The sequence below is a fragment of the Myotis nattereri genome (genome assembly GCF_964212035.1).
Source record: "Myotis nattereri genome assembly, chromosome: 3".
In the NCBI taxonomy this organism is placed as follows: Eukaryota; Metazoa; Chordata; class Mammalia; order Chiroptera; family Vespertilionidae; genus Myotis; species Myotis nattereri.
The window spans coordinates 192,908-220,636 of NC_138077.1; the positions used below are offsets into that span (position 1 = coordinate 192,908).

The 27,729-nt window shown below is 43.6% G+C and overlaps 1 protein-coding gene across 1 annotated transcript in view; it reads right to left on the bottom strand.

The window, feature by feature from the left end:
- The window catches only part of LTN1 (listerin E3 ubiquitin protein ligase 1), a 51,298-nt gene that overhangs the window by 23,169 nt on the left and 400 nt on the right, over positions 1-27,729 (bottom strand). Inside the window, exons 2-18 of the mRNA XM_081085498.1 lie at positions 23,287-23,490; positions 22,725-22,823; positions 21,176-21,406; positions 17,556-17,608; positions 16,669-16,849; positions 14,939-15,112; positions 13,949-14,139; positions 12,692-12,827; positions 10,920-11,729; positions 10,555-10,596; positions 7,132-7,321; positions 6,222-6,461; positions 4,784-4,937; positions 3,918-4,062; positions 3,372-3,558; positions 1,625-1,784; positions 713-817 (exon numbers count right to left, since the gene is read on the bottom strand). Of these exons, the coding sequence (XP_080941624.1) occupies positions 713-817; positions 1,625-1,784; positions 3,372-3,558; positions 3,918-4,062; positions 4,784-4,937; positions 6,222-6,461; positions 7,132-7,321; positions 10,555-10,596; positions 10,920-11,729; positions 12,692-12,827; positions 13,949-14,139; positions 14,939-15,112; positions 16,669-16,849; positions 17,556-17,608; positions 21,176-21,406; positions 22,725-22,823; positions 23,287-23,490 (3,302 nt within the window). The remainder of the gene's footprint in view (positions 1-712; positions 818-1,624; positions 1,785-3,371; positions 3,559-3,917; positions 4,063-4,783; positions 4,938-6,221; positions 6,462-7,131; positions 7,322-10,554; positions 10,597-10,919; positions 11,730-12,691; positions 12,828-13,948; positions 14,140-14,938; positions 15,113-16,668; positions 16,850-17,555; positions 17,609-21,175; positions 21,407-22,724; positions 22,824-23,286; positions 23,491-27,729) is intronic.

Genomic DNA, 27,729 nt, shown 5'->3' on the forward strand with positions numbered 1-27,729 from the left:
ATCTCTTTGTATTAGTTCTTATAATTTGCATGTGAATCTTTAATTATCTCAAAATAATAAATCTATCATATCAAAGTACTAAGTTTTAACAATTTTAAATAAGATTTAAAACACTGACATTCGGTTCACAATTTTGCTGTGCCAGAACGTATGCCCGTCACCCTTGACGACTTCTCGGAAGTCAGTCAATTCCAAGCCCTTGGAGAGCCTCAGCCGAGTGCTTCCTGGGTGCCCGGCCTCTTTCTCTAGATCGAGTTACACCTCTCGTATCTCCAACCACAGCTTAGCTCTTTGTCTTAAGAACGTACTTACTGCATTTCTAGAATATGCTTCCATAGGGTGACCCCCTACGCAGAGAAGAGTAAGGAAATTTTCATAGAGCAAATGATGTAATGGAAAGGGATGCAAGAGACGGAAAAAGGAAAGACATCTAACCGAGATTTTTGGGGAAAGAGAACAAGTTTATGAAATGCTACTTGTGTAAAACAAGCATGAAATTCCACAACAAAGTGTTATAAAGTTAAAATGGCTTATTATAAAAAAGAGTGTTCCCAACCAAAAACGATATTGTTTTGTCTTTAATGCTCATTTCCTTTAACTTAATTTTTTCATCCCCTGGACCATGTTTTCCCGATTCCTCCGACACTACTAGCTGGAGGGAGCAAGGTGGTCCAACGACACATTACAAAGGAAAACATTTAAGTGAGTCTACCCTTCTTTCCTCCTGTAATGCTGCTTCACGTCATCAGGTGACACACTTCCGGAAAGGACCAATTTAGCAATAATAAGAGACCACAGGGTGCCATGTTCCATGGATCTAAAAAAGCAGGAAATAAAACCTATTTAGAAAGTGCACGTAAGATTTTTAAACACTGTTACAGAATTAAATCGATCCTGGGTTTCTGTTACAGAAGGAAATCCCCTCACGAGGGCATCAGCTCCACAGACTCCTGCCCCTCAACAGCTGCGGGGCTGGAAGGATCGGGCGCTGAGGCTCCTGACAGAACTTCCCAGCACAGGGCAGCCCTCAACCCCCATGTCCCCACAGGGACGACCTCACACAGCAGCCTGCACCGCGGAAAGGGCACCTCCCGGGACACAGAGGCTGCGGACTGAGGGGCTGCGGAGGCGAGCGCCGAGGGGGCAGTGCGTGCAGTGGGACGGCAGAGGAAGCCCTGACCAGCGGTCAGCCCAGCAATTTCAACCACTAGACATCTGACTGCCGCGACCTCTGCGACGACTGGTTTCCACCCTACTCCTCATCCCGGGGAGGGCTTATGATTCTACCATCAAGAGGCAACTGCAAGAACACGCAGCACACAGGCACTCGGAATCCCAGCAGCGGAGAACGGGGCAGAGGCAAGCTGAAGCCACGCCCACAGGCTGTTCCTCCATCACCTGCCCCTTGAACATGCTCATACAATAATACCACCAGCAAAGTTCAAGTATCTCCCCATAAAAATAAACAGTACCTAGTATCCATAAGTTTTTATCATTAAAAATTCGGATTAATTTAGATCAACCTGACTGAAAAATTAGTATGAAGAGGGCTTAATTTTTTAGAAACAAGCCATAAAGTAGTAAAATGGTCATTTAAAAAATGGAACTAGAAAGTGATTTTTACCTGTTAAACAGCAGGTGCAAAAGGCCAGACGTATTACCAAGTCCACATAAGTTATCGTATGTAATATTCATTTTTTCCAGCATTTCACAAAATCCGGTGAGGAAAGCAGGCGGGTTGTCCAGCTCCTCACACCACTGCAGCGAGTAGAGCAGCTCTGCGGCTGAGAAGGGGTGCAGGTCACAGATGCGCTCTGCCCACCACCTCCCGTCCTGTCACTCCCCGGCCCCATTTCCTAACACTGCTTTATGTCCGCTCGTCTCAGAAGATCTGTGAACTGATTCGAATCTGCTTTGAGGTTTTCAAGATGATGAATACTGAGAATGTGTGTTTGATACAACATACCACTCCTCTCCCAAATCTTACTGCATCCCTTGTGGACAGTCAGAAATGTGACCGAAACCTTCGTTACCAGATGAACTAAGGGATCCACGGCCTAAGGGAGACATTCCGGCCAGTGTGTGAAGAACGGCAGCAGGAAGCAGCAGGGGGCGGGGCTTCGGCGACTGATGGGGCTGTCTTCCAATGGGCTGTCCACCAAGTTATCAACTAGAAACTACAACCTCCCTCACGGGACTGTTGAGAGAGTATCTTTCACAAAACCTGGCATGTCATAGGTTTTTAATATACATTTAGTCACAACTCTCTTTTATAGATCCATGTATGATTTGGATTTTGAAGTCAGAAGGCTAGAGACCTGGCTAAAAATCTAATCCTCTCCTTTTCCAGCTAAGTAATTCTAAGCAAATGAAGATAAGAAAAACAGCCTGGCCGGCATGGCTCAGGGGTTGAGCATCGGCCTATGAACCAGGAGGTCACAGTTCTATTTCTGGTCAGGGCACATGCCCGGGCTATGGGCTCAACTCCCAGTAGGGGGCATGCAGGAGTCAGCCAATCAATGGTTCTTTCTCATCATTGATATCTCTCTCTCTCTCTCTCTCTCTCTCTCTCTCTCTCTCTCTCTCTCTCTCTCTCCCTTCCTTTCTAAAATCAATAAAAATGTATTTTTAAAAATTAGGAAAAAAAGATAAGAAAAGCAGTCACATCTAACTGATAGGATTGATGAGAAGATTGAATACATGATGTTGTAAGTTTGGAATTAGTGACAGTTAACAAAAATAAGTGATCACAAAAATGATGCTCTACTTTCCAGTTCTGCTCTGAGCAATGTCCTGTGTGCTCATGTCCTTGCCCTTCACAGCACGTGGGGCTGGCCAGCCAGTGCTCTGCTGCCTCCTCAGGCACAGCCTCCGCCCAGCGAGGTCCTGGCTGAGGGCTTGCCCACGAGCCGACACAGGAACTGGAAAGGCCCTCCACTTCCAGCGCCACCCTGTCCAGGTCCCAGGGACCTGCGATTCTACACCCTGGGAGCCCACCTGCCAGGAAAAGGACTTCAGCCCAACGGAGAGGGACAGCAGTCCACACACCAGGTCAGAGACAGGGCCCTCGTGAGCCACCAGACTCGCCAGCATGTCCTCACGGCCGCAGGACGCAGGGTCCGCGGATGCTCTGTCCTGCTGGCTCGAAAAGTGTGCTGACACCAAATTCCGCTCAACACCCGACGCGTTGAGAGCCACGATTTCATGTTTCCACCCAACTTGCAACTTAACATTCATCACTTAACTGACCTCACATTTCTCATTACTAAAAGAGTTAATTAGGGGCTGAAGATTCTTGATTCTTTAAGGATTTAAATCGCAGTATAATCTAAAGTATTTCAAAATTCATATTTATGCTCACATATACTTACTTATTTTCTCAAGCTCATTATTTTCTAGGACTATTTCCTTTTTCAGTGCAACTAATATCATTTTGCTCAATAATGCCGAAGTACACAAATGGCTAGGAAGTTTCTTTATATCTTGTTCTTTAAAATCTGCTTTGAAACACTCATAATTCAAGCTCAGTCGTCCTTCTAAAAGAGGTCTATGCAACCACTGTAAAAATATAAATTATACACAAAGTCATTACATATTCTATTTACCACCAAGTATACAACTAAGACAGGGAACAAAAATACAGTTATCAGAATATTCAAATCGTCATTAAAATAACTTCAAAAATGAAGTTATTAGCACCACCACAGAAGCCTAAGCTTTGGTTTCTGCTACAGGAGCCTCTCATATGCATGTTTCTGCAGACCCTACAGACATCACATACAATACAGAGCACTCAGAGGATTAAGAGCGAAGTGAGCTACTCATCTCACTTGCTTTTCTTCGCCAGAAATTAATACATTTAACCTCGATGAAATCCAAACCTCAGAACGATGAATGCTCTCCAGCCTCAAACACACCTGCTTAGGCAGAGACTGTCTCATCTTCTCCCACTCCCTGGGGTCCGGCATCACACTCCCAATGTAGACGCCCAGGACGGAAGGATCTTCGCTCTCCAAGAGCTTGTTCAGCAAGTCGTCCACAGCAGACAGGAGTCCCTGGAGGCTGAAAGTCACGCAGAGAACTCAGCTGCGCAGTGATGCTGACTGACACATGGTGAAAGCCCACGGCAGAAACAGCTTACCTGAACTCAATGACCAGCAAAGCACATGCAGGCGGCCTGTCCACGCCCCTCCTCCCAACACACACAGGCCACCTGGGGACGCAGTCCCACATTTATGACTGAATTGAGTGATACTTGCACCTCAGCATGCAGGGGACCTGCCCTACTTCAGATCCGACCTTTCTGAAACGCAGCTCCCTTGTTCCACAAAAAGAACATGGTGACCAGACAAATATCTGCCTCAATCCCAAGGCCTCTGGGTGCATCTGCTTCGTTTCCACTTTTATAAGTGGGTTTAGGTTGAGCTGTGAAATACACTGCAATGCAAACGCCTTGAAACAGTGGCTGCCAGACCAGCCAGGTCACCAGGCGAGAACCATCAGTGACCAGCCAGGAGAGGCTGTGGTCACACCCGCCCAGGTGAGACAGAGGACAGCACCAGCACCCGCCCCGGCAGCAGCCAGGAGTGGGCGGGTCTGTCACAACAGTCACTCTTCCATGAGCTTAAACGATGACCCATGTGGAAAATCCTCTGGGGAGTCCTATCAATTTCTTACATAACAAGTCATTTTTCACAGGCACCCACACTAGTTACGGAGCCTGAGGTCAGGACAGTGATCAAGTAATAAGAGCTGCTGTGCAAATGAGCACAGACATGGTCACCTTGTAAGGTCCAGGGACGGAGACTGCGCCTGGGTCTTCAGCCACAGCGCCGACGCGCGCAGGAAGGCACTCTGCTGACCTGGACGGCCGGGGTGGTGGACCAATAAGTTCACGCCAGAGAGCCAAGTGTTTTTCAGTTTACAGATAAGGAAGTCTAAAAAAAAATGTCAACAGGAATTTGTAATCCCACCGGAGTAACTATGATCATTACAAAACATCTGAAAGAACTCACTGCAGATCTCAGATATTCTAAGGTGCCATTTAAAAAAGAAAACAGCCGAAACCGGTTTGGCTCAGTGGATAGAGCGTCGGCTTGCGGACTGAAAGGTCCCGGGTTCGATTCCGGTCGAGGGCATGTACCTGGGTTGCGGGCATATCCCCGGTGGGGGATGTGCAGGAGGCAGCTGATCGATGTTTCTCTCTCATCGATGTTTCTAACTCTCTATCTCTCTCCCTTCCTCTCTGTAAAAAATCAATAAAATATATTTCAAAAAAATAAAAAATAAAAAAAGAAAATAAAAAAGAAAACAAAAATTACTACTCAATGTCAAACAAAATGTGTCATAAATATGCAATAATAAAGCTAGCTCATGCCACATGAGGTAAAAAAATGGTACGATTTTTAAAGTTAGCTTTTTTCTGTTCTGAAATTCTTTACAAGAAAGGTGTCCTTTAGAAGGTGTGAAAAATAGTATACCTTTTGCAAATAGAGAAGTTAGCACTGAAGAAGGGTGGGAGAGGAGGGCTCCCTATCAATAGTATTTTTTAATATTCCTTTTATAAATAAGTTTAAATTAACACAAGGCAGAATATAGTCCTTAAAAAGACAATCTAAATTTCATTTTGACATACATCAAGATTGAAAGTTTCCATTAACGTTGCGGATGGATCATGAGAATTCTCGTGTTTTCATATTAAACAGTGTTTCACAAAGTATCATACTTTAAAAAGATATTTGCTTGTAAGAACATGTAATAACTTCAAAATGCAATGGGTATTTAATTTCAAAGCGTCCCTTTAACATTTATGTAAAACGTTTTTTGTACTTGTTCAATAGAAACTTATCTGGCCACTGGGTAAAGCTAGCGATAAAACTACTGGTCCACATTGTGTTAAGAGAAAGAGATGTTAATAAATGTGGAAACTGAGGCATGAAGAAATTAAGCAAACTGCCAGAGCTCCTGAGTAAAGGGCTAACATTCTAACCAGGGCCCCTTGCAAAAGGACTTCCTTGATATCACGTAAGAACTGTAGACATCGTGTCTCTATACATCTTTAACGTGGTTTCAAGGCTGAAAGTATTGAAGATTTGCAGCCCTTTACTCAAAAGAGTCTGAACTGTCACACACATTATGACTCAGTTAACGAAGCCTGGCACTGACACTGCGAAGGGCAGGGCCAGAGCTTCCAGCAGGACCTGTGAGCCGTGGGCTGTTACCTGGCAGGCGCCCGTGTGCTCTGCTCTGAGCACACAACTGAAAGAGAGTGAGCAGCAGGTCTTCCGAGGACGGCACCAGCAGGCACCCTGTCGCTGAGCTGAAATAGTCATAGGCCACATCACAGGTAAAAGACACCGAAGAGTCAATATTTTCAGCTTCTGACAATTTCTTTATGTTGGATAAGGTTTCATGAAGTTTAACAATAATTCTTTCAACATATACCTCTCCAATCAAGTAATCTAGAGAAAAATAATCACAAATAGAAAATATTAGCAGTATAATTTTGAATAACTTCCACTTGAGTCTTTCTATGTGTTAAAAAAAAGAAAAAGGTGCTAGTGTGTTAGACAAAAGAAAATCCTATCAGCCAGTCAATCTGTTCTCACATAGAAAAGCCCTTGTGTAAAAAAGCAGGCCTAGCCTGGCCGGGGTGCTCGGTGGTTGAGCGTCGACCTAGGAGCCAGGAGGTCACGGTTAGATTCCTGGTCAGGGCACATACCCAGGTTGTGGGCTCGATCTCCAGTGTGGGGCGTGCAGGAGGCAGCCAATCAATAATTCTCGCTCATCATTGATGTCTCTATCTCTCTCCCTCTCCCTTCCTCTCTGAAATCAATAAAAATACACTTTTAAAAAAAGCATCTTTACATTAAATTTAAAAACAATGCTCTACAAAATTAGAACGAAGAACTTCGCTAAATTCAAAACCCTTTAGAAATAATAAACTAAAGATATTAAATGTCATCCAAGTTATGCTACAAGGATTAGCAAACATTTAGGGTACTTACAAAATTAAGATATTTTAATGAAGTATGTCTTGTTATTCTCAACCAGTAATATGCAAACTTAGGAGCATGAAGCCCAAGTGACGGTATTATTCCTACTGAAAGCAAAAGCCGTCGTTTTGCCTACCATTGTTAACATGCTGGGATAACACCAAGCTTAAGAGAGCCCATCGTTCTGAGAAGTAAGGTTCAGAAGTCACTGTAGATCCCAAGTCCTTGTTGCAAAGATGATCTGCCAAGGTTACCAACTTCTCTCCGAGGATATCTCCTTTCAGCCAAGAAATTACTAAAGCATGTTTATCTGAACTAGAACATGCCTAAAAATCACAATTAGAGCAATGATTAGAGATAAGATCAAAACATGTATCTGCCTAACGGAGTACTGTACCAGTCCATATGCCTCCCTTTTTTCACGTGGCCCGGCACCACGCCCCTCCTCCTCCTCAGGTCCAAGGCTGGGTCACCTGCTCCCACTCGGCCTTGCTCACTGCACTCCATGCTTTCCTCATCCATCTCCCCACCAGGAGTACCCCCTCTTCCCCACTCATCACCATCCCGCCTGCTGTATGAACCCCCCATCCTCTCCAGCCCATGCTCATCACTATCTGTCTCAGACTGTCTAAGGCACTTACTGGACTGCATTATTATTTACACTGTTTCATCTGCGTGTGTCTTGTTTCCAATGGGACTGTCAGTTCCTTGAGAGCAGAGACTGTCTTAAACTTCTTTGACACCTATCAATACTGCAGACATGCTCAACAACAGAGGGCTCAACTTGGAGGACACTTTTTTTAAAATGCTCTACAGGTATTCAATTTTGTTCATTAATTTTGCTAAATTAAAGAACAATTAATATGTAATAATGGTAAATTACTTCAGTATGAGTAATGGGATTTAATATTTCCACAAATTCTTTGAAATAGTTACCAGGGCCAGATATCTGACAGCATCTGGTTTATTTTCATGGGGTGGGGAAGCAAGGAAAAAAGGTGTAAATCCACCCCCAAAAGCTGATCCACGTTCCCAGAGCTTCTTTTGCTTTAAGGGCTGAGAAGAAAGGAATTTGCAACTTGGTTCATTTCAAAGCAATCTATGGAGAAAAAAAAATCCAAGTGTGGATTGGGTAGTGCCTGAAAAACTGTTTATCCTTTTACTTAAAAAATTGTAGGTAAGGGGGGGGGGGAACATCTGTGATACTCTCAATAAAGATGAAAAAAAATTGCAGATAACCAGAGCTTTTCTTTTAGCCCAAGCTTTACCACTATTCTGGCTTTATGACTTTGGGCAAATCTTTTTAAATCCTCACCTAAGTATATGTTTTCATTGATTTTTAGAGAGAGAGGAAGGAAAAGGATGGTGGTGGGGAAAGGAGGAGGGAGAGGGAGAGAGAGAGAGAGATATCAAGTGTCTCCCATACAGGCCTGGACCAGGGAACGAACTAGCAACTTATGTGTCCTGATGGGAAATCAAACCCGTAACCTTTTGGGATAGGATGACATTCCAACCAACTGAACTACCACCGGACTAGGGCTTTAGACAAAACTCTCTCTTTTTAATATTTTTTATTGGTTTCAGGGAGGACAGGAAAGGGAGAGATAGATAGAAACATCAATGATGAGAAAGAATCATTGATTGGCTGCATTCTGCACACCCCCTACTGGGGATCGAGTCCGCAACCCGGGCATGTGCCCTTGACCGGAATCGAACCCAGGACCCTTCAGTCCACAGGTCAATGCTCTATCCACGAAGCCAAACCAGCTAGGGCTGGACAAATCTCTTAAATCAACCTGGACCTATTTCCTAATTTGAAAAACGAAGATTAAACTAGAAAATATCTAAGGTCTCTTTCTAGATACAAAATTCAGGTAGTTTTTAAAGAGGGTGACTTTAGGACTCTGCTCAAAGTATGAGGTTGCATAAAAAACAAGGGAAACTAGAGTTTAGCCTACGAAATAGGCTTTCCTAATACAGTGTACCAAATAAACCAATCTAGTTTACAGAATCCTCCAGAATCCAGAAAATAATCTTCGGGATAAAATGTGTCTCGGTTAGCAAGGTGTGAAGTTCAGCCTCTCACTGTTTTACCGCAGCTACAGAGAGGAGACCAGCTCAAGGAGACGGGAAGCTGTCTGCGAGCACGTGCGGAGGGGCCAACCCTGCCCAGGAGGACGGCCGTCCGGCACCTGTGCCTGGTGCACGCAGCCCTTCCTCCGCCGCCTGAGTGCACGCTCTCATCAGTGTCTCGGCCGCCCTTACTCTGACTCTAGACCTGTCAAGCAGCTCTCGTCAGGGTGGCTCTCCACGCAGCCCGCCTATGGGGAGAGAAGGCACTGGATAAGCTAATGCAAAGATGTGCCTGGGAAGTTACATTTCTCACTGAAAAACGGTAACTTTCCGTTTTTCTTTTGTGAAAATAAACTATTGGGGGAAAGGGGACGTGAGACACGGTTCAGGTGGTAAATTTCACTATTTTATAACGTAACTTCATTTTATTTTTAGTTATTTTTTATTGATATGAGAGAGTGAGAGAGAGAGAGAGAAAGAGAGAGACAGACAGACATCGATTTATTTATGCATTCATTGGTTGATTCTTGTATGTGCCCTAACCAGGAATCAATCCTGCAACTTTGGTCTATTAGGAAAGCTCTAACTAACTGAGCTACATGGTCAGAGCTGTACCATAATTTTAAAAGAGAGAAATGCCCTAGTCGGTGTGGCTCAGTGGATAGAGCATCAGCCTGTGGGCTGAATGGTCCCAGGTTCAATTCCGGTCAAGGGCACATGCCCCCGTTTTGGGCTTGATCCCCAGTGGGGGGCATGCAGGAGGCAGCCAATCAATGATTCTCTCTCATCACTGATGTTTCTATCTCTCTCTCCCTCTCCCTTCCTATCTGAAATTAAAAAAAAAAAATTTTTTTTAAAGATAGGAAAACACTTGTAAATTAAAGAGTTATCTGTTTAAAACTTAAAAAATAATCTAAAATTGTTTTAAAAAATTTAGGTAGCTAGTCATAACATTTCTAGGGGTAGAAATGTGTTGTTACATTTGTACCTTCATTAGGAAAGACTACTGAAGCTATTAATTTTCGAAATTGTTTATGTTCCTTGATTTATTTTCATTATTCTCATCACCAATTTCTTATTTAGTCCAGTGGCCATCAAAGGCTGGAAGCTGGGCCAACAAAATTCCTGATGTGTTCTAGCCAAAGCTGGAGCCAATCAGTCCATTTATATAGAAGGAAAAGTAACTAGGGCAAGAGTAGAAATTGTAGGTTGTTTAAAAAATAAACTTTTAACTCTGCCTTTGTTACCTGCTAAGAAACAACCCTGGATTTCCCAGAGCCTGTTCATCCATCCCCGATATTTCTAACCAGAAAAACACTACAGAAAGGCAAGCAGCAACGTCTTCCCCAGTGATGGGAAGTTACAATAACGAGGAGGTCCTCTAACACAGACACCTGACCACATTCCAGGGTGTGATTGTGACTGTGGTGTCAATTTTCCTATACCCATAAATACACAAAGAAAAAGGAAATAATCCCTGTGATACCTTTTCAATGACCTGAAGAACCGAATTCCATTTCAGATCCACCTAAAAGAAGAAAAAAACTCAGAAACAATCTCTGGAAGGAACAGTAAACATATACACGTAAAGTAACCATGTCATCACTGAAAAAAACCCACATTTTTAGCTCATCCAACTTTAACGGATGGAGTGAAAGCACTCACCCTTTTACTTCCAAGCTCTTATCTGAACACCCAGCCGAAGTCTGACACACTTCCCAAGTCACAGCCAATAAATGCACTGCCTGTCCTTAGAAACCACCCACACAGCCCCGGCAGGGCCCCCGCTCCTGGTCTGTGGTCACAGTGCGGTGCACACCACTCCTGTGAAAAGACTGACAGCAGCGATACCTCCGTGAGATCATCCAGGACGTCTTTTCTCTCCTTCTCGTCCTCACAGCAGCAGAGGGCGCTGTACAGAATGTCCACCACGAAGCCCGCCTCCTTCCTAGTGTCTTCGTTCAGCCACCCGACCACTTTCTGGTACAGGAACTGCACTGCTGGGTTCTTCTGGATAAGTTTGGCTATTTCCAGGGGTTTGGATTTGATGACACTCGGCTTTTCATCACCGAGGAGTATCTTAAATACTTGGGTCGAAGAGAAGGAGCTGAGCAGAGTGGAAAGAAACCGCAGGTGTTGCTCTGACTTCTGTTCGTTGACATAATTAATACTCATCTCTGCTAGTCTGCAGACTAAGTCTTCCAGCGGTTTCCTCCGCCGCGGAGATAAACAGTCTGAGCCGGAATGGGAGGGAGGAGGCTTAGCCACCAATTCACAGCCCTCACTGCTCTGCCCTTCTGAGGAGACACGCTCCTCATTCTCTTTGTTACTTTCAGGCATCTCATCAGCAAATCTAACTTTACCCACTTTTTTGTTATTTGACTTCAATGAGCTGTTTGGCTTCTGAAGGACCTGCAATAGACTCGATACACCTGAAACCGACTTCACATCAGCTTCTGGCTCATCGATCTTTGCGCAACAGATGTCTGAGAGTCTCCCCCAGAAGTTCAGCAGCACTTTCTCAAAGTTCTGAGCCGCTTTATCATTTTTCTCCATATCTGCTTTGGCTTCCCAAGAACTTAAAGTTTCTGCTAAATAGTCAAAGAGTTGCCCATCTTGCAATCTCGGGTCTTTGAGAACTGTGTCAATCACAGGAATCAACTGAAAAACAAGATGAAACAAAAGTTCAGTTTTCAGGAGAAATAAAATTTAAACAAGGGATTTGTAAAACATTATAAATGTTCATATTTAATGAATGAAAAACATGGATTTCCCCCCCGAACTCTGAAGAGTTAAGTTGAAAATCATTTTCACATCATAGAAAGAGCATAATGATTTCACGCTATTCCCCCTGCATTACTTCGTTTTTATGATATGATTAACCAAGATTATTGTCATTAACAGATAATATAGTTTTCATCTTCTGAAGTTATTCAAGTTTTCTTATTTTCTAAGCCATTATGAAAGACACAGAAGATCTACAGAAATCAGAACCCTTTTTATTAAATTACAAAAATAAGAGAAGTTAACTATGTGAGACACCCAGGAGGATCTGGGCTTGTGTTACATCAATTAACTGCCCATTGGAAGAGCCACATTCCAACACCTGCCGCATCACTGGTTCTAAGAGCCAAGCACAACTGTCCACAAAAGAATACAAGACCCAGCCGGGCGTGGCTCAGAGATTGAGCAGCGACCCAGGAACCAAGAGGTCACAGTTCAATTCTCGGTCAGGGCACATTGCCCAGGTTGGGCTCAATACCCAGTAAGGGCCGTGCGGGAGGAAGCCAATCAATGATTCTCTCATCATTGATGTTTCTCTCTCTCTCACTCTCCCTTCCTCTCTAAAATCAATAAAAATATATATATTTTTTAAAATATACATGCATGTAAATATTTTAGAAGTAATAAATAACTGTTGCATTATTTAAACTTAATACAAAAGATCACAAATAGCATCTTCTTGTACATCCAGTGACCAGTCCTCAGGCATGGCAGGATGATACTATTCTACTAGCAGCTGTGAAACCCTTAGGAGGAAGGCTAATGGCAACAAGACACCATGAGCTGGACTCTTCATGGTCAGGGTGAGAGGGGCACTGGTGGTTTTCACTCTACGATACCTGGTCATTGACGAGCATCTCCTCCAACTCCTCCTCACCTAAGCTCTGCTGCATTATAAAACGTAGGCATTCAAAAAAAGCAGACAGAACTGCTGAGCACTCTGAGAAGCTGGTTTTGATTCTCTCTGTCGACAGCCTGAAATAACAAATAACTGTGGCTTACTCTTTCAAAAAAAAGAATATAAGCAATGCAGAAACACCAAAATAAAGTCATGGAAAAGGCATCACACCAAAAGGAGATGCATTTTTACAAATAAAATTCTTAAACTGAAAACTAAGAACAAATACAGCCTGATTAGAATGTAAACCTGGCCGGAACCGGTGTGGCTCAGCGGATAGAGCGTTGGCCTGCGGACTGAAAGGTCCCAGGTTCGATTCCGGTCAAGCGCATGTACCTGGGTTGCGGGCACATCCCCAGTGGGAGATGTGCAGGAGGCAGCTGATCGATGTTTCTCTCTCATCGATGTTTCTAACTCTCTATCTCTCTCCCTTCCTCTCTGTGAAAAATCAATAAAATATATTTAAAAAAAAAAAAAAAAAAAAAAAAAAAAAAAAAGAATGTAAACCTGAAGAACTGTGGAAAAAGACTCAAGTATCCAAGACAAATTTCAATTTAATTCTCTGAAAACCTGAAAAGTGTTTATAATGAACAGTAAAGCAATTTTGGGGAAATTTAAATAAGAAAGACAATAATGTGTGTGTGTGTTCGTGGATAGAAAGATAGATAGATAGACAGACAGATAGATATATCTTCCACTTATCTGTGAAAATAATAGAAATCTCCTTCACTTTAAAGATCATGACTCTAGCCCAGCCGTGGGCAAACTACGGCCCGCGGGCCGGATCCGGTCCCTTTGAAATGAATAAAACTATTGAAAAAAAAGACCGTACCCTTTTATGTAATGATGTTTACTTTGAATTTATATTAGTTCACACAAACACTCCATCCATGCTTTTGTTCCGGCCTTCCTGTCCAGTTTAAGAACCCATTGTGGCCCTCCAGTCAAAAAGTTTGCCCACCCCTGCTCTAGCCAGGCCAGTGTGACTCAATGGCTGAGCTTCAACCTATGAACCAGGAGGTCACAGTTTGATTCCGGATTTGGGCACATGCCTGGGTTGCAGGCTTGATCCCCAGTGTGGGGGGCGTGCAGGAGGCAGCTGATCAATGATTGTTTCTCATCACTGATGCTATCTGCTCTCTTCCTCTCTGATATCAATAGAAAATATTTTTAAAGATCAAGACTTTGAATTCCTTACCCTGCAACGAGAGAGGTGAGGAAGTTTCTGAAGAAGTCCAGCCTGGGGTCTGTGATGGACTGAGGGAGTTTGCTGATGAATGGCAGAAGATAAGGGTATATGACAGTGGCCAGACCCCGACCGCCTTCACGAACCACAGCTGACAGTTTGGGAAAAACACTTTTTTTTGCATTTACATGAAGCCAACAGTCCTACCAAAGAAAGATGATAATAATAAAGGTTATAAACACACTTTTCCCAATTAACAGAGAAGACACATAGGTCTCTAAAATAAAAATCAAGTATTCTACCTAAAAAAGCTAACATCTCCCACTGCCATTAAAAACGAAAACTCTTGCCCTAACTGGTGTGGCTCAGTGGATAGAGCGTCGGTCTGCGGATTGAAGGGTCCCATGTTCGATTCTGGTCAAGGGCATGTACCTTGGTTGCGGGCACATCCCCAGAAGAGGGTATGCAAGAGGCAGCTGATTGATGTTTCTCTCTCATCAATGTTTCTAACTCTCTATCCCTCTCCCTTCCTCTCTGTAAAAAATCTATAAAATATATTTTTTAAAAAATCCTAAATCACTGTGCATAAATATGATTGACTTTAAAAAAAAAACACCCACGAAAACTCTGAAATTATAAGAAATTTATTGCATATAGTATCATGTATCCAACATGCTTCCAGAATATTCATCAGAAATAATTACTTACAATTAAAATATTTCTATAAAAGCTGCATTCTCAAAAGAACAGCAATATTTAGCCTTAAATATAAGATTCAGATATGCTTGCTTCAATGAGCCACATAAGAATGAGTGATACTGGCTAAACTGAAAGTAAAAAACTCTTTGCCATTTTATAATCAGTTTATGATTTACACAAGTTTTGGATTAAATATTTTATTTCCAAGAAGCTTTTTTCCAATAACTTTTAGATATTATAACCTCGTAAGCTCTTTCCAAGACAAGTGTTCCCGGATGTACCTAACGTACTTCTCTTTCGTACCTCAATAGTGGTAAGTGTGTAAAGCACAGCTTCCCAGAGAGCAGGGCAGACAACGGGGTCACTGTCATCGATGCTGAGCAGAACAGACGAGCTCACTTTTGAGGCTTCCTTTTTCATCAGTTGTGGAATACGCTGGCACAAAGCAGAAATTAGCTCAAAATAAGCTGAGCGGATCTAAAAGAAAACACAGAAGTTGAATTAAATTCAAGCCAAATAAGACTAGGATAGGCTTTTATTCGTGGTTAAGGACAGACAGGTTATTCATTACCCTCCCATTAATAAAACTGAAACAACTAGAAAAATACATCAAAGGATATTTTTAAAAGAATCGAATGACTGAGAAGCCACGAGGAATCACCAAGCCAAAGTTAAAGGCAGGAAGAATTCAACTTCCCGTTCCTGTGGCTGAAGGAAACACAGAGCCAAGTGCAGAAGCCTCTGTGGGGCCGTGGATTATTATGCCTACAGACACACTAGCAGCACAACGTTAAACAGAGCCAGACAAAAATCAGACACCTTGAGTCGCTATCAGTAGAAACCCAAGATAACACAGAGATCTGAGACTTTAAATCTTAACATGATCAGTTACAAACTCCGTATCAACAAGCCTTATTATAGTTAACACAAGTTTAAAGAAATTTGAGAAGAAGGACTCTTAGAAAAGGCACAGCAGATCTGAAAAATAAGCAAACACAATTCCTAATCTAAAGTAAATAAATACATAATTTTTTAAAGATCAGTTCAAAAAGAATTATCCACCAAGTAGACTGAAAAGACAAAAAGATAAAAACACCAATGAGAGCATGAGACACAGACCAAGAGAATGAAAACATCAGCACATCCCAAGCAGAAAAAGATGCAAACAAGCAGATTAGAAAACCGCACACAATAACATCAATAGCTGATGAAGAGATGCTAAAGGTCACCCAGCAGAGAGCACTTGAACGCCTATGACTCTGGTCACAACCAGGAGCTGCAGGCTGCCCAGTCGTGGCTAGAACAGAAGACTGTGTCGGACTCCATGCACGGAGGGGCCAGTCGAGAGTAACGGCCGTTCAGGTGAGCAATCTAGCACGACTTCAGAAAGTTAGTCCGTATGCATTTACTCTGGACTCAGCAGTGAGAGGTTTTCAGAAAAATAAGCTCTCACAGGGCTGAGGATGCATGAATGAAGAACGGTGAGGGCGAGGAACTAGAGGAACCAGGTGTCTGTCACGGGGGAATGAGCAGGGAAATGGAGTGGAGGCCCACTTCTGAATACCACGCAGCAGTTAGAAGCCATGGACCACATACACATACAGGAACACGATGAGTTTAAAGTATTTTAGTACTTTTTAAAAGTACTAAGTAAAAAGCAATAAACGGAACAGAATGTAACACAATGCCACTTAAGCACATTTAGAATGGCCAGCTGGTGGAGGTGGAGGATGGAGACAGAAAGGAAAGAGAAGAATAAACACATGCAATGAGAAGAGCCTTTGTACACCCCACAAGGTTAAGGTGCCAGGAGTGAGGAGGATGACAATTCACTCTGACGTTGAAGCCAAATAAGAAACAACAAAGAGAAAATACAGTTACATCTGGTAAGAGAGGTGATTCAGTGCCACCACAGAGATACATTTGTAGAGTGTTAAACATAAACAATAAGCATAAGGCATAAACAAACTAGCAAGATCAGAGGGAACAAAATAAACCAGAGCAATGTCTTAAAGTCAAAAAGATTACGATACCTGAGGTATACTGTGTTTTCCATACTTCCAAAATTTATTCTGTGATAGAAGAGACTTAAATTTCTCCTCCAGAGAATCAAGTTCATTATCAGGTAAGAGGCAAAGCAATTTCTTTAATGCCAATAAGGAACAAGTTACAACCCGATAGAATTTAGCTTCTCTCTCTTCCTCTGGAACAGTTCTTATTGTAAAAAGAAAATAAATATGTATAAGGATTGAGTATAAGCCAAACTACATTTTTAAAATTAAAATGTCTAAGATTACTTTCCCAACAGACTCTTAACAGTGTGATTACAACATAAGAAACGTAAAGGGAACATTTTGCGACTATTTCAGTAAAACTACTCATAGTTCTTCAACTATTTCACCAGACCAGAGAGTGGTTCCTGCGATGATGGCCAAACGGTGAATGTGGCCTGGCCGGTGTCGCTCAGGCTCAGTGGCTGAGCGTCAGGCCGTGAACCAGGGGCCTCGATTTGATTCCCAGTCAGGGAACATGCCCAGCAGGGGGCGTGCAGGAGGCAGCAGATCCATGCTTCTCTCTTCATCATTGATGCTTCTCTCTCTCCCTCTCCCTTTCTCTCTGAAATAATAAAAAAAGATATATATTTTTTAAAAATCAATAGTACATATTTTTAAAAAGAAGTGCATGTGGGAAAAACCTAAAAGCATCTCTTTGTAAACAAACCAAATGTGTGGCTCCCAGATCATTCACCTCCCACAGCAGGACGGACCGCAGGGAGCAGCACCTAGGACAGCACCTGCAAACGGCACTCCAGGGCGTGTCCCCATCTCTGCACGCAGCACCCCTAACCACGTCACATTGCAATCCCCTTAGAACCTACGAGTGAGACAAGTCTTGCCGCGAGTTACACGGTGCCACTTACTGTGGGTCGCTGAGCGAGTCGGGTGTCTCCTTTATCAGGTGGTCCTGCAGCACCTGCAGGGGGACAACCGGGCCGTGAGACTCACGGAACTGAACGGTGACAGGGAGAGCACAAACCTCACCCCACCTCAACGCGTCCCCTGCCCCACAAAGAAGCTCAATGAAGCAGCAAAGCTAAAAGGTTTGACTTGCACTTACTTTCTCTCCCTACCGTCCCCGAGACTGGCTGCTACTGGGGTGACTTCTCCAACAAGTGCTGTTTCCATCAGGAGGAGGCGCCCCAAGACGCTCCTGCCCTGGCTGCTGGGTCCGCTGGCCCAGGCGGTGCCGCGCATGGACTCCCCATCAGGACGTCAGGACGTCCGGGCGAGAATCAGGCCCTGCTCCCCTCCCCCCCTGAGCGCCTCCCTGCTCAGAGAAGAACACAGCTGTGCTCTGCCCCGGCACACAGGCAGGTCTAGACTTCGTCGGAAATGCTGGGTGCGTCTGCCGACTTCTGGGCCCAGGACAAGCGAGGACCCGGCTCGTGTCAACGTTACCAGCACAACAAGCGCTGGCATTTCCTGAGCGTTTCCACACGCCAGACAAAGCCCGGGCACACTTCCCGCATCACCTCAGCCAGTCCTCACACCTCCCGAGTGGAGGACCATTCCCGCGGTAACAGACCGGGAAACGGAGGGACACTCACCGCACAACGGAAGAGGGGCCTGGAACGAACGGCATCGCCCAGGCCCTCATCTTACAGGCGGCACAGAACGCTGTCCGCAGACAGCGTAACCGAGGCCTGGACTGGGGCACTGGAACGCACACCCTACACTGTCTACGCCTGGCAGTTTGATCTTCATTTGTCTACCTCCCCTCTCATAAGCTGGTTTTGTATTTGGGAAAGTTCAAACCTAGTATCTGCAATGAACTGTGATAGAAGCGAAAGGGAAAATAACAAAGAGGAAATCATCCACAGGTTCCACAAAAGCCAGAACACACACACACACACACACAGAACTCTGAACAGCCGAATCAGTTACCTCAAAATCCACTTTCTGAAACTCTTATTTTTAAACATTTTTTATATTTTTAAAATTTACTTTTATCTTACATATTTTTACTGAATTCAGAGAGAAGGGAAAGGAAGAGAGAGAAAGAAACATCAATGATGAGAGAAAGCCCTAGCCGTCTTGGCTCAGTGGATAGAGCATCGGCCTGCAGACTGAAGGGTCTCGGGTTCGATTCTGGTCAAGGACACATGCCGGGGTTGCGGGCTCAATCCTCAGTGTGGGGCGTAGCAGGAGGCAGCCGATCAATGATTCTCTCATCACTGATGTTTCTCTCTCTCTCCCTCTACCTTCTTCTCTAAAATCAATAAAAATATATTTTTAAAATGATGAGAGAGAATCATTGATCAACTGCCTCTTGCACGCCCCTCATTGGGAATCGAGCCCACTGGGGATGCATGTACCCTTGACTGGAATTGAACCTGGGACCCCTCAGTCCACAGACTAATGCTCTATCCACTGGGCCAAACCAGCAAGGGCGCATTTTCTAAAACTCTTAGTGTCCAAACTCATGCCACTTCACTTTCATAACAGTTACCACTTGATATTTACATAAACAAGTGTCTCTTGCCCTGCGGTTGGGTTAGAGAACTCCCTTTGAGAAGAAGACTGAAGGTACAAATCCTCCGCCTAGAAAGACAAGCTTGGCACACCTGAGAAATGGAGCCTGGATGGACCGAGACCTCCTGGGGAAGGAGGCTGCAGATGTGTGCCTGTGGGAGAGGCGTCGGGGAAGGACCAGCCATGAAGAGCCCTGGAGTCCAGCTGTAGCGACGAGGGGAACCCACAGGAAAGCTGACCCACTGACAGGAGGAGGGAGAGAGGGAGGGAGAGAGGGAGGGACAGACACGGGCTCTGAAGAACCAGGAGCACTGCATAAGGGATGAACGGAAGCACACGTTTTTTAGATCCTCAACTCCCTCTCACTCACAGTCCATCTACTTCTACTTCATGTAATACTGAGAAGCTTGGTCATCTGGTTTTTCCAGTCCATATCTCAGGAATAGTAAAAAGGAGGGAAGAAGTAAGGAAAATAGTACTAGATGCAGACAAACTGAAAAATGCAGAAGTTATGGCTGACACCAGTTTGTAAAGTGTGGGCCAGGAGTTGAAGAAACTTTCAGATGTGTTAATAGGAGTCTAGATATGTATGGCCATTTGAAGGGTAATTTGTCAATATCTACAGAAATTTTACATGCTCGTATCTTTTGACCCAACAAATGATGACTCAAAGTGCTGATAGTTATCACTCCCACAGGTGGGAAGATATCTACTCATGAATGTCCACTAAAGTAGTGTTTGCTATCTTAAAAATATTGGGGTAAAACTACAAATGTATATTTTAAAAGTTAACTAGACTGTCATATATCCATACAAAGGAATACCAGAGAGCCAGAAAAAAGAGTGAGGTAGATCTGTAAGCATGTGTTAATATGGAAATACAGGGGGGAAATAAGTTTAGATTGAATTTTTAGATGCACACTTTTTTATATTATACTAGAGGCACAAATTCGTGCACGGGTGGGGTCCCTCGGCCTGGCTGGCGATCAGTCCCAATCAGGATGGATCAGGCCAGCCAGCCGGGGGAAGGGACCATGGGATGTTGGTCGACCGGCTGTGGGAGGTGGGCTGTGGGTGTGTACTGACCACCAGGGAGCAGCTCCAGCACTGAACATCTGCCCCTTGTGGTCAGTGCGCATCATAGTAACTGGTCGACCGCTCATTCGGTCGACCGGTCGTAACGGTTGCTTAGGCTTTTATATATGTATGTAGATAGATGTTACAAAGCATATATCTAAGTTTTTTAGGTAATATAGTTTGAGACTCATAAATTAAAGATGGAAAATTTAAACAGTTTAGAAAGATCCAGTCCAACATCTAGCTATATAAAAGGCTAAGATGCAAAGTGTCCCCTTGGGAGTTCAACCGGGAGACCCACAGTTCGATTGCTTGCTATGATGTGCACTAACCACCAGGGGGCGGCACGGAATGAAGGCAGGCCCTGGTCGGCAGCCGGGAGGCCCCAATTGGCCCTGAACGCTGGCCAGGCCCAGGGACCCTATCTGTGCACGAATTTCGTGCACCAGGCCTCTGGTGTTAATTATATTTAAAATGCAACATGAACAGTTGTGTTAAATACTATTTTAAAAAGACAATCTTCTGGCCCAGCCGCTGTGGCCCAGTGGTTGAACCAAGAGGTCCCCAGTTCGATTCCAGGCAGGACACATGCATGGGTGTTTCAGGCTGGATCCCCAGCAGGGGGCATGAAGGAGGCAGCTGATCGATGTTTCTCTCTCATCAGTGTTTCTGTCTCCCTATCCCTCTTCCCTCCCTTCTCTAAAAAAATCAGTAAGAACATATATATGTGTGAATACATATATACATACATACATACACACACACACACACACACACACACACACATATGTATTTTTTAGAGACAATTTTCTGTTGGAAAGACTCCACACACTTACTCCGTCATAATGCCAGGTAAGAGAGCTGTCATTGTAACATGCCTGCTATCCCTTAAATATTGAGAAAAAAACAGAGAAGAGTGGCAAGAACTTACACTTGTGATCTCATCCTTACAGAATGCTATGGCTTCAGGCTGCTTGCTGGGAGGGAAGGCTGCTTCAAAAGCATCTTTTGCTGCAGACGCGGCTGGTGCGTACGTGTCACACTGAGCTATGAGCCAATAGCCCATTAAACTTTTTAAATAAGGAGCCAAGTGTTTCTTAACTTTGAGGATAAGTTTTTCAAAAGCTTGCTGTGTGGCTTCTCGAACCCGGCGGTCATGGTCCTATTGAAAGTATAAGATGGTTTAAAACAGCTCTAGCTCATTAAAACAAGTATAAATAATTCTGTACGTGCTATGATGACCCCTTAATAAGAATTCAACTATGTACAGAGCTAAACAAAAGTCAGTAACTACGTGAAGTAATTAATTTATTTCCTTTCCCTTCTCCCAGTGAGATAAGAACTATATTGAAGACGGAGTCAAGGCTAGGCCTTAACCCAAGAGTGGGGAACCTTTTTTCAGACAAGGGCTATTTGGGTATTTATGACATCATCGGAGGGCCATACAAAGTTATCAACTTAAAAATCAGCCTGCTCTATTTGGTCAAACATTTAATTAACTCACCACTAATGCCTGGCAGGGCCAGACCAAATGACTTTATGGGCCTTATAAGACCCGTGGGCCAGACATTCCCCACCCCCGTCTTAAACAATGAAGCAACTGATTCTCATTTTTCTGCATCAAATATACAAAGAAATTAAGCCACCCAAATTTACTGTGACTGGAAAGTATTTGGGTAATTTTGACCTAATTTTTGAAAACATAGACTCCCTATACACATCTTACAATGTGTAATTATGATCCAATCTACATAACAAGACTGACATAACATTTCATCATCCTCACCAAAAATGTCCTATATACCTGACAGTCTCTATAATTTCAATAAAAAAAATATACAACAGCCCTGCCGGATAGTTCAGTTGGTTAGTGTGTTGTCCTAAAAGACCAAAGTTGTGGGTTCAATCCCCAGTCAGGGCACATGTATGAATCAACCAATCTATATGTATAAAAGTGTAAGTGACCATTACAACCGGTCGACCAAACGACCAGTCACTATGATGCACACTGACTACCAGGGGGCAGGCAGACAATGCAGGAGCTGGCCCCTGGTGGTCAGTGCGCTTCCACAGCCAACATCCTGTGGCCAGCCAACCTCCCGCACTCCCTCCCGCCGGCCAGCCCGGTGGTCAGTGCGCTCCCACAGCCAACCTCCCACGGCCAGCCAACCTCCCACGGCCAGCCAACCTCCCACAGTCCCTCCCTCCAGCTGGCTGGCCCTGATCGGCCCCTATCAGGACTGGGTGAGATGGCCCCGATCGCCCCAATTGCCAGCCAGGCCGAGTGACCCCACCCGTTGACGAATTCATGCACTGGGCCTCTGATTAATACATAAATAAATGGAACAACAAACTGATGTCTCTCTCTCTCTTCCTCCCTCCCTCTGAGCCTCCCTCTCTCCCTTTAAGGCCCTCCTCACTCTAAAAGTCAATTTTTAAAAAATACAACAGAAATAAGCCAGTAAAGTCTTGATACTTACAAGTGAAATTTTGCAAAATATTCTTGGCCAGTATGGAAGAACTCCTTTTACAATTTCTGTATCTCTCTCTGTACACATAGTTCCAAATTCTTGCATAGCCTAAAGTAAATTATTAACATTGTTAAGGATCAACAGCCATAATATTGGCTTTTGATTAAATTTTATTCTGTTCTAGAAGCTTCATCTGTTTTATTTAACAGGAGAATACATTGTTTCTATTTGTGCTATATAGAACTAATTTGAAGAGTTCCTTTACAAGCTAGTATGGTAGAAAATTTTAAGTTGTTTTTAAAAAGATAGATATACAGGATTAAATTACATTCTCTAATGGGACAGGAGAATACAGGGAGAAATCCAAAGTGGTTCCAAAAAGTGCAGAGCAATACACTAATTTATAACCTAGAAGGTAAATGCAAACTACGCTTAAGTCTGTGTGTCAGAAAAAAGTGCAACTGTGAAAGAAATTACTAGTGATGATTCATTTCTCTCTACATGAAACATGCCAATGATATCTTAATAAAAGGATTGTCTTCATCACTTTCATGAAAGCAAGAAAACTTACTTTTAATTTCGTGGTGACATCTTTCTTAGAAAGTTTCCGCAGCACCATTCGGAAATCAGAATCTACAAGGTTGTCTATTTCCTCAGCTCCTTGAACGGCAGGAACGTAGCCCAGGTCACTCTGAAACGTTCCGAAACCAATGAATCCAGGCACGGTTCCCTGTTCTTTGGCTAGAAGTTCTGCAGCTCGGCCACTGTTTGAAGGCTGATAAGAAAGGAGAGAAAAAATGTCCGAGTCCAGGAAGAGTTCACAATTTAACTTTGAGTTCTTGAGAGTCATCCCTTGGTAATTCCCAGGGGAGAACAAGCTTTCACTTGGGAACTTCTTCTTCTTAGCCTATGATTTCACTGCAATGTTCCCCAAAGGTGAATGTTTCTGTCACCAAGAGGTTATCAGTAATGATCTTAGCACATTGCAGACGGATCACGAGAATTCTTGTGTTTTCATATTACACAGTGTTTTACAAAGTATCATACTTTCAAAAGATATTAGCTTGGAAGAACATATAGTAAATAACTTCAAAATACCATGGGTATTTAATTTTAAGGTGTGCCTTTAATATTTATGTAAAACGTTTTTTGTACTCATTCAATAGAAACTTATCTGGCCACTGGTTAACGCTAGCAATAAAATTACTGGTCCGCAATGTGTTAGGAGCCATTTCCTGGTTTCCTAAACATCAGAAAAATGTTCTTTAAACTGGGTACATGATATCAAGTTAATGAGTCATGACATCATTTTTAAAGACATAGATTAAAATATTTAAAATCAGAGAATGCATCATGAATGGTAAGCCCAAGTATTGCTTTATCAAATGTTTTACTTCCCATATTTGTATAAATAATATGTATATACACTTGTATACTGTGTAATAATGCAAAATTAACTCAAAATGGTTACAAGTTACATTATTATGGACATAAAAATCAATACAATTATTTTGTTTTGAACCATAATCAGTGGTCTGCTTGACTGATACACAAAGCGGTAGTCTCTTAGCACTAAAAGGGATTAGTTGTGACAGAAAGAACATATTTAACTGTTGAAAGAAATTCACATACTAGTACTGTCATCAAATAGGAAGATGCCTCAGTTCAATGTCCAGGATGACATTACAATCCATCTAAACTTATCTGTTTTTCTCTGTAAGAATGTTCAAAAGGGCTATCCAGATGTGTGATTCAGTTTGCTTGTACCTAACAAAATTGTGTATGGAAAACTTATTTGTCAAGGAATATTCTGGGTTACTTTCTTTTTTTTTTTTTTTAACATATTTTATTGATTTTTTACAGAGAGGAAGGGAGAGAGATAGAGAGTTAGAAACATCGATGAGAGAGAAACATCGATCAGCCGCCTCCTGCACATCCTCCACTGGGGATGTGCCCGCAACCCAGGTACATGCCCTTGACCGGAATCGAACCTGGGACCTTTCAGTCCGCAGGCCGACGCTCTATCCACTGAGCCAAACCAGTTTCGGCTGGGTTACTCTCTAAACTAAAATGAGTGACCAGAAATGGAAATGATGGCCTGAATTACATTTTTTCAAAACAGCAGCATTTAAGACTAATTGCAAAATAGGTTCTCTATTTTAAAACCTTATTTAAAAAAGCATTATTCAATTCGTCTTTCTCAATATTGACGCATGAACAAAAAGCTACAAAGAAAGTTAGTGAACTAAAATACAATTCTGAAAACTAAATATGATGCTCTTAGGACAGGGGTCCTCTAACTACGGCCTGTGGGCCACATGCAAATACAAATATTGTATTTGCTCCCGTTTTATTTTTTACTTCAAAATAAGGTATGTGCAGTGTGCATAGGAATTTGTTCATAGTTGTTTTTTTTAAACTATAGTCTGGCCCTCCAACGGTCTGAGGGACAGTGAACTGGCCCCTGTTTAGAAAGTTTGAGGACCCCTGCCTTAGGACATCCAAATTTTATCTATAACCCCATTTGTAAACAGCTGTATGATAAAACAGAATGAAGTAGTATAAAAAACTAATTATTGCTAAAAGCTAAAGGAGTCAAGGTTGAATTCTGAACTGACCTGAATTATCAGAGCTGGACAGCGAAGGAGAAAAGCTGTCCCATTTCTAGTTTCCAATTTAAAAGTAACAAGTTAGTTCAATGTTCTGATTGTATCTTTTACTCAATGGCCACTTGGAGTTTAAAATACAGTTACTGTTTCTTTTCACTTACTCTATTGTATCTCAGATGTTCATACCCACAGCTCAGAAATCAAGAACCTTGATTTTCTTTCTGGCAGTTACTTTTCTTATACACCCAGCTCACTCTTGTGCCTGTCTTCCAGTTTTTAGACGACCATAGCAATAACTGATTCTAGCAATTATTATCAAAGAATGCCAAAACTATCAGATGAAAGTTTGTGGGAGAAAACAAGGTATTCCCAGTCTCAAACTACCACTTAATATATTTTTAATTAGAGACCCAATGCACGAAATTCGTGCATGGGGGTAAGGGGGGATCCTTCTAGCCCAGCCTGTGCCCTCTTACAATCCGGGACCCCTCGCTCCTAACCGCCCGCCTGCTCGCTCCTTACCCCTTGGCTCACCACTCCTTAGCGCTGCCACGGAGACTGGAGAGGCTCCCGTCACCGCCACACTCACCAGCCGTGAGCCTGGCTTCTGGCTGAGCAGTGCTCCCACTGTGGGAGCACACTGACCACCAGGGGGCAGCTCCAGCATCGAGCATCTGCCCCCTGGTGGTCAGTGCGGTCATAGAGACCAGTAGTTCTGGTTCTGCCATAATGGTTGCTGGGCTTATATATATATACATATATATACATACATATACATATATATGTAGACTAGTGGCCCGGTGCATGAAATTCATGCACAGGCGGGGGGGAGGGGGTGTCCCTCATCCCAGCCTGCATCCTCTCCAATCTGGGACATCCCTCTCGCAATTCAGGACCGCTGGCTTCTAACCGCTCACCTGCCTGCCTGCCTGATCGCCCCTAACTACTCTGCCTGCCAGCCTGCTCGCTCCAACTGCCCCCCTCCCACTGACCTGATCATCCCTAACTACGCCCCCTTGCCAACCTACTCACCCCCAACTGCCCCCCCCCCCACTGGCCTGATTGACCCCAACTGCCCCCCCCCCCGCCAGCCTGCTCGCCCCCAACTATCCCCCGACCTGATTGCCCCTAACTGCCCTCCCCGCCGGCCTGCTCACATCCAACTGCCCCTTCCACCAGCCTGATCACCCCCAACTGCCCTCCCCTCCTGGCCTGATTGCCCCTAACCGCCTCTGCCTCGGCCCCGCCACCATGGCTTTGTCCGGAAGGTCTCCGGGAAGGTCTCCCAGTCTTTAGCATATTTCCCTTTTATTAGTATAGAGGCCTGGTGCATGGGTGGGGGCTGGCTGGTCTGCCCTGAAGGGGGTCCCGGATCAGGGTGGGGTCCCCTTGGAGGGCATAGCTGGCCTGGGTGAAGGGCCTGGGGTGGTTTGCAGGCTGGCTACACCCCCTTCAGGGTGGGGGTCTCTGTGCGGGGGCATGGCCAGCCTGGGCGAGGGGCTGAGGGCCATTTGCGGGTGGTTTGCAGGCCGGCCAAGCCCCCGGCTTTGTCCAGAAGGACGTCCAGGTCGTCTCCGGAAGGTCTCCCGGTCTAATTAGCATATTACTCTTTTATTAGTATAACCAATGGAAAAAGTTCTCTTCATCAAGTAAAGAAACAAATACCACCAGTAATGAGAGAAACAGGCTATGACACAGGGAGAAAGTCAGAGCTCCATCTACAAAGCATTCCTGCCAAAATGGCTTAACCTGAATCAAATCATACGGAACAACGAGACAATTCTAAGTTAAGCAAAACAATTGGCCAAACTGTCCATGTCATAAAAGAACACCCTCCACCAGGGGAAGAAAAGCTGGGAAACTGTCAAGATCTAAATAACAAAAGGGAATGAGGGGTCTCTGGCTGGATCTTGGATGTTTTTTTATTTTTATTTCTTAAAAATCCTTTAAAATATGTTTTTATTGGTTTGAGAGCGAGAGCGAGAGAGGGAGAGGGGAGAACATTGAGTTGACTACAGAAATCTGAATACAATGCTGTGTATCCTATTAGCTAACAGTATTATACGGAAGTTACACTTTTCTGCGTGTTATAATTGCTCGCGGTTACGGAGAATGGCATTATTTTTATAATACACGTGAAGTACTTTAGAGTTGAATTTCTGCAAGTAATTCTCATATGGTTCAACAAAATACATACATTAGACAGAGGAAGCAAATACGGCCAATTATTGCCGCCTGGCGAGTCTAGGTAACGAATATATTGGTTGTCCTTGTAACAATCTTGCATATTATTCCCTAGTACTCTTTTCCTTATATTTGGAATATTTAAAAAACAAAACACTGAGGACATCTTTAAAATAAAAAGGCCCGGCTCCGTGAGGAGTCCGTGCGGCTGCAGAAGGGAC